The 6,278-nt window shown below is 44.9% G+C and overlaps 1 protein-coding gene across 1 annotated transcript in view; it reads left to right on the top strand.

Annotated features, from left to right (window-relative positions):
* The window catches only part of ACVR2B (activin A receptor type 2B), a 99,343-nt gene extending 94,451 nt beyond the window's left edge, over positions 1 to 4,892 (top strand). Inside the window, exons 9-11 of the mRNA XM_019474259.1 lie at positions 767 to 905; positions 3,331 to 3,461; positions 4,624 to 4,892. Coding sequence (XP_019329804.1) covers positions 767 to 905; positions 3,331 to 3,461; positions 4,624 to 4,818 — 465 coding nt within the window. The 3' untranslated portion in view covers positions 4,819 to 4,892. The remainder of the gene's footprint in view (positions 1 to 766; positions 906 to 3,330; positions 3,462 to 4,623) is intronic.
* The last annotated feature ends 1,386 nt before the right edge of the window (positions 4,893 to 6,278 follow it).

Genomic DNA, 6,278 nt, shown 5'->3' with positions numbered 1-6,278 from the left:
TTCCCAAATTATAAACCCCCAGCCACATGAGGAGCTCGGTATGGCTCTGCCTGGAATAAAGACAATAAGATAGGCACTATAATGAGGACTGAATCCCCTCAAAGCGAGAGGGGATCTTTTCCGAACAGATCACAGCAAGCCAGGGCAGGGTAGACTTTGTAGGCTTCATGCTTTACTACTCCTGTGGATGCAGGAGTAAAAGATAAAGATAAAAACAAGGCGACTTGTTTTATCCAGGGCTGTCAAACCAACACCTTTTCCTACCATTTCAGGATTTATCAATTTTACTCTTCTCTTTTTTTTAATATATTTAGTTTTTTGGTGAAAGGGGATTGAACTTTCAACGACAATGATAACCAAGTCTGAATTGACTTCAGAGTGTTTTGTGCGTCTCCGAAGACAGCATTTTCTCATGCAGTGTGTGCTGCTGGAGCAAGATGCGGCGGGACTCGGAGAAGGCAGGATTTCATCTGTGCTCACCGTGCCGCGCTGCATTTAAATTAGACCCGTAGTGAACGCTAAATGAATATCACACACGTAGCCGTGCACTTTGGCTTTTTCGTTCAGGTAGTTTACCTAGACTCAAGTGATCTTAATGAGAATCGGTGTCAGAAAAAACAGCCCCCTTTTGCTTGTTTTTCAAGTGAGGTGCAACTTTAGCAGGAGTAGCCTTAAGGCTAATGAAACCAGCTGTCATTCATCTCCAACCAGCGGAGGCTCACGGGCCCAACTGGAATGTAACTTGAGTTGTGTTTTTTCTCTGTAGGTGGGAACAAGGAGGTATATGGCTCCCGAAGTGTTAGAGGGAGCAATCAACTTCCAACGAGACGCCTTCCTGAGAATAGACATGTATGCAATGGGACTGGTGTTGTGGGAGCTAGTCTCCAGATGTAGAGCAGTTGATGGTAAGAATAAAGATCGTGTCTTCCCTGGGGAGGGCTCTGTTTCAGCGTGGTTTAATGGTTCAGAGAATGGGCCTGGCTTTGTTTAAAAAAAAATAATAATCAATGGCGTATTTTTATTAAGCAGCTAACCTGTTTTTCACTTGCTTGTTTTTTAACATAAGCTGTCATTCTCTGTAGATAATAACCTTTGTAGTGTTCAAGTCTCAACTTTTAACTACTTTTAACTGCGCTGGTTACATTGCAAATTGGCTGAGAAGTCAGAGGGAGAAGGGGTAGGTGATTCCTCCGTCAGTGGTGGGTGTTCTTTAGTCCTGAGCCTGCTCTGTGCTGCCCTCCGTGGCACTCTGCATTCCTGCCTGTGACCAAGGCAGGCTTTGAGCTCCGGAGAAGAGCCGCGCTCAGCTCCGGCTTGGCTGTCACACCTCACTTCTGCAGAGCAGTGTGGTAGCCCGAATGGAAAGCTCAGAAGTGAAGCACCTCGGTGAAATAGCAGGAACACGGGGCTGGAAGGATCTTCTTGGGTCAGCAAGCCCATTTCCCTGCTGTCATAAGTCGTTAGGTATTAATCTTTGACTTTTGCTGATCAAGCCCTCTCTCAGCAGTGGGCTGAGTTTGTTGTTCCATCTACAGCTTTGGAGGACCTCACTTTCTCCTGAATGATCCAAAAGAATGAACTTTCATGGTGTCTCCTTTCTCAGGTTTTTTATCCTGAAATGATGCTGCAAAATGGGGCATCTTTTCTGTCCAAATAGCACATCTGCCCTTTGGTGACACCCTCGCCATTTGCAGGACCTTGCCCCTGGTCGGGGAAGCAATCATTTCATTGTAGTAGCTCCAAGGCTGGTTGCTCCAACTTCTTTCTTCTTGTATAGATGTGGGTGCTCTGGACTGAATATCAACTTCATCAATTAACAGTACCTCACCTGGACTTCAAGTGTTTTTGTTAGTATTACAGTAGGACCGAGGAGCTTGATTATAATTAGGATGTCTGCATAGGGGTGTGGTAAGAGAAGCTCTTTTCTTCAAAAATTTACTGTCTAACCAGATAAAATGCCGGAGGATTTTTTTTCACCCCATCGCAGTGGGGTGAAACAGTGGTACCCAGATCACTCATGTAGGAATAACCCTTCTCTGCTGAGGCCCCCCAGATATCTACTTGGATTTTTGCCTGTCATGTTTGTGATCTCTTTCCAACTCTTCTCAGGCAGCAGCTGGCCAAGATACTCCAGGTGCCATACACAGCACTTAAATCAGAGGGAAGGCTTCCTTTGGGGTGGTGGGGAGTTACGCTGAACCTCATCTGCACGTCTAGCTCAGAAGTGATGTCGTGTAAACAGCAGATTGGGCTTGGAGATCACCAGTGCAGCTCTTCATAGCCTTGATTCCTCTTGGAGGAAGAGCAAGGGAAGGTCGCGACCGTTATTGTGCCATCCGTTGGAACGAGTGTTTCAGTTTTGGTTTAGTGACTGGCATTGTGTCAACAAGAATAATGATAAGCTGTTTTAGTGATTTCATTGTTTTTAGAGTACCTCAACATCATGTTGGTGGTGCCACAGTTCATGCCCAGCTAAAGTGGTCAGCTCTTTTATTTTAGTCTGGAAAAGCCCCCTTGAAATACCTCCACTCTTGAAAGAGGTCACTCTTTGCTACCGAGAAACTGTAAGTGATGCCGCGGAGCACCTTAAGAAAGCCCATCAGTTAAGCTGGGCTGCCGTTTGTGAGAGAGCATCTACGCATTGCCAAAAGCCAAATGACGTTTCAATAAGCAGAAGTTATTGCTGCTGTCCGGCGTCTGCACTGATACTCATAACAATTGTCTCATTCCCGTGGCCCAGGGCAGTTCACAGCCATAACTGGTATAACTAAAGCGTTCAGAAATCATTTTGCACTTAGGAGCCGGTACTTGGGACAAGTGCATCTGGCTCCAGCGTGTCAGGGCTGACTGAAACCTATGAACAAGCCAGATCACAAAGCAAGAAATTATAAATGTTGTCTCTGCTTCACCTTGCTAGTCGGTGCCTAAAATGAAATTATGCTCATGCTGAAACCTTTCTCTAGGTTACTGTGTGTTGAATTGCTATGCTAACATGTGAGGAGGACGGGCCGATTTGCTCTTGCTATTGAAATAAATCACGGACGACCCGGCAAGCCTCCTCAAGGAAAGCGGTGGGATCGGGAGGCCCGGCTGAGGGTTCGGATTCGTAACTCGACGGTGGAAAATGCGTGGCCAGACAAGCAGCGGGGACAGCAAAGTCCGTTGTGCAGGAGGAATGTAAATCACATTTGTCTGCAATGACATGTGAACTTCAGGCTTTGCTGCAGTGGGTTGAGGTTGCTCTGGAGCCGCAGCTCACTCATGCATGGGGAAGACGTGGCTCTGCGGAGGACATTTCTGTACTAACCCAGTTCTCCGTGTGCACCTTAGGTCCAGTGGATGAATACATGCTGCCTTTCGAAGAAGAAATAGGTCAGCACCCATCCCTTGAGGACCTGCAAGAAGTGGTGGTTCACAAGAAGATGCGTCCTGTGTTCAAGGATCACTGGCTGAAACACCCCGTACGTCCCTCCTGGTTAATGGTGGAAAATGTTTTCCTGTGTGATGGGAACGAGGGATGCGGTTGTGCATCGCTCGTTAGCTTCAGAGGGAAGCTAACCAGTCCACCCCGGTGCACGGACCTGCTCCCTGGTGCTAGAGAGAGTCAGCGCCAGGGAATGAGGGGCTGCTCAACACCTTCATGCTCCCCTTTCCATTTGTCCCTTGTTTTTAGAGAGCAAACCAGCTGATCAAAGTCAGCCAGTGCTGAATGTGGAGCGTGTGGTGGTTTAGTAGGAATCCTTTAATATTGTGAAAGAATGGAAAATAAAGTCCCTTTCATTAAGAAAACGATCCATACCATCGGAGACACGTTCCTCACAAGCTAGATAGCATGCAAGACTTGAACAATTTTTTGAGGAAAAATTAATTAGACGTGAAGGCAAGGAGACAATGAAGCAAAATGCAGCGTGGGTTTCCCGGAGGTAGATCATTTCAGGCTCGTGTTTTTAATAAAAGAGGTGATTTTTTTCAGGCTGGGAAACTGAGCAGATGATGAAATCTCACAGGGCTTCAGTAAGAAGCTAAATGCCTCTGTTCTGGCCAAACTGCCACGGTTTTGGCTAGACTCAGGTGTACTAACTCATTGCCTAGAAGTCAAGGAGAGCTGCGGGTTGTAGGTGAAGATAAGTGTTCCAGTTCAAATGAGGGTTCAAATCAGAGCTGCGCTCTTCCAGCAGTGTTGAATTCAGTTATTTTGGGAATATCTACAGAAGTGATTGCAAACAAAGCAACGGTTTCATAGTAACTGGTACAGTGCTGCCAGCTCTCATGGCTTTATCACGGGAATTGTAATAGTTGATGTCTTGTCTTTTAAAGCTTTAACTGCTGAATCTCGGGATGTATTTTGATGTTAAAAAAAGTACTTTGGGGGCTATGAAAAAAAGCTGGATGTGACCAAGCCCTACAGCCTTAGAAAGCAGAAGCTTAAAAAAACCCGAAAACAGACATTTAAAGTAATTTTTAAAGCTAATCTCATAATAATTTGCATGCTGGGGAGAAAATAATCTTAATTTTTCTTTACAGCATTAAGCTGTGTTAAGTGGACCTCCCCGTCCGCTGCAAAGACGGTCCCCAGAGCAGACTTTGTTGCTGAAGGTGCTTTCTCCCCCTTGTTGTCCGCAGGGCTTGGCGCAGCTCTGCGTGACCATCGAAGAGTGCTGGGACCACGATGCGGAGGCTCGGCTCTCGGCGGGCTGTGTCGAGGAGCGCATTGCGCAGATCCGCAAATCCGTAAACGGCACTACCTCGGACTGCCTCATCTCCATCGTGACGTCCGTCACCAACGTGGACTTGCCGCCCAAAGAGTCTAGTATCTAAGTCCTGGTTCACTTTTGTCTTTCCAGACTCAGTGGATTTAAAAAAAAAAAAAGAAAAAAGTTTAAAAAAAAAAACACACACACAAAAAAAAAAACAAAAACAAAAAAATCCAATTTTATCTTGACTTTTTATTATTATTGTTATTATTATTATTATTATTATTTTTTTGGATTGGATCAATTTTACCAGCACATTGCTCTACTGTATTAAAAAAAATGGACATTTCAGCAAGCATTCAGGTGCCGACTAATGAATGCAGAAAAGGTGCAGGTACCTCAGAACCTCAACAAACTCACTTCAGTTGTTTTTATTTTATTCAGTTTTCTCGGTTTCTCTTTATCGGTCTGTCTTCTGAGCGGAGCATCTGTGACATAAAGGAAAACCACCTACCATCTTAGAAAACGCAATGCTGCAAACTGTGGAGGAAACTTAAGACTGTTATATAAAGAATACACCTTCCTCAAAAGGATTTTTTTTTCCCCATTTTGTTTTGGTTTCGGGTTCAGTTCCTTTTTTTTTTTTTTTTTTTTTTGGAAGTGAGCTTCAAAAAAAACAGCAGATGTGTCTTTTACGGATCTAACGGGTGTCATTGTAACATGGAGAAAAAAGTAACTGGGCGGAGAATGTTAATTCTTGATGGTAGAATTGAAGGGGGGAGCGTAGAATAGGGGTGGGGAGAGTGACGTTGGACTTGGCAGCATTTGGGGAAACATCATTTGCTATGGAGCTACTTCTCAGGTAACCATTAGAGGAGGGGAAGGACATTTCTGGGCAGAGTATTAACGGCTGCAGCGTGTGGAGAAAGCTGAGTTAAAGAGCCAGTGGTTGTAAGCAAGGCGCTAGTTCTTTCTTCCGCCAGTATCTCGGGCTTGCATGGTAAAAGAACAAGGCAGAACTGTAATCACCTTTTATTTTTCGACTTCAGATAGTAATGGGAAGGACGCTTTTAAGCAGTGTAATTGGAAGAGGTGGGAAAGCGTGTTCTCAGAAACACTTCGCTAAAATCCTGGAAGATGGGAAAATCTTTGCATCTTGTTTTAAGGGCGAGTCAGTTCAGGAAATTTGGCCTTGGGGTTGATTATCTGTCACCCAAGCTACCGGTGCAGATGGTGAAAAGAGGAAAAGTGTGGAAACTGGCTCTATTTTTTTTTTTTTTCCCCCTCCTTATTAATTTGGGGTTGGGGGGAGGTGGAAATACCTGAGCTGATGGCAGATGGCTCCTGTAGCATCCGAGAAGCCTATGAACTGCCCAGTTGCAGGATGGAGATGCAGCTGAGCAGCAGCAGTGATTATCGCAGCATCTCTCCGACTGGTTTCTTTGACACTGCTTTCTCCTTACTCTGTGACGAAACTCTTTTGTCTTAAAGTGGTGCATATTCTAAAATACCATTACTCTTATTATGCCATAAACTCGCTCTAGTCAGTGAATGTTCCTAATGCTGCTGATTCAACATTGAAAT

Source organism: Aptenodytes forsteri, unplaced genomic scaffold (assembly GCF_000699145.1).
Source record: "Aptenodytes forsteri isolate BGI_AS27 unplaced genomic scaffold, ASM69914v1 Scaffold296, whole genome shotgun sequence".
NCBI lineage: Eukaryota > Metazoa > Chordata > Aves > Sphenisciformes > Spheniscidae > Aptenodytes > Aptenodytes forsteri.
Note: the sequence above shows the minus strand (reverse complement) of the source record. Positions and strands in the feature narration are given on the sequence as shown.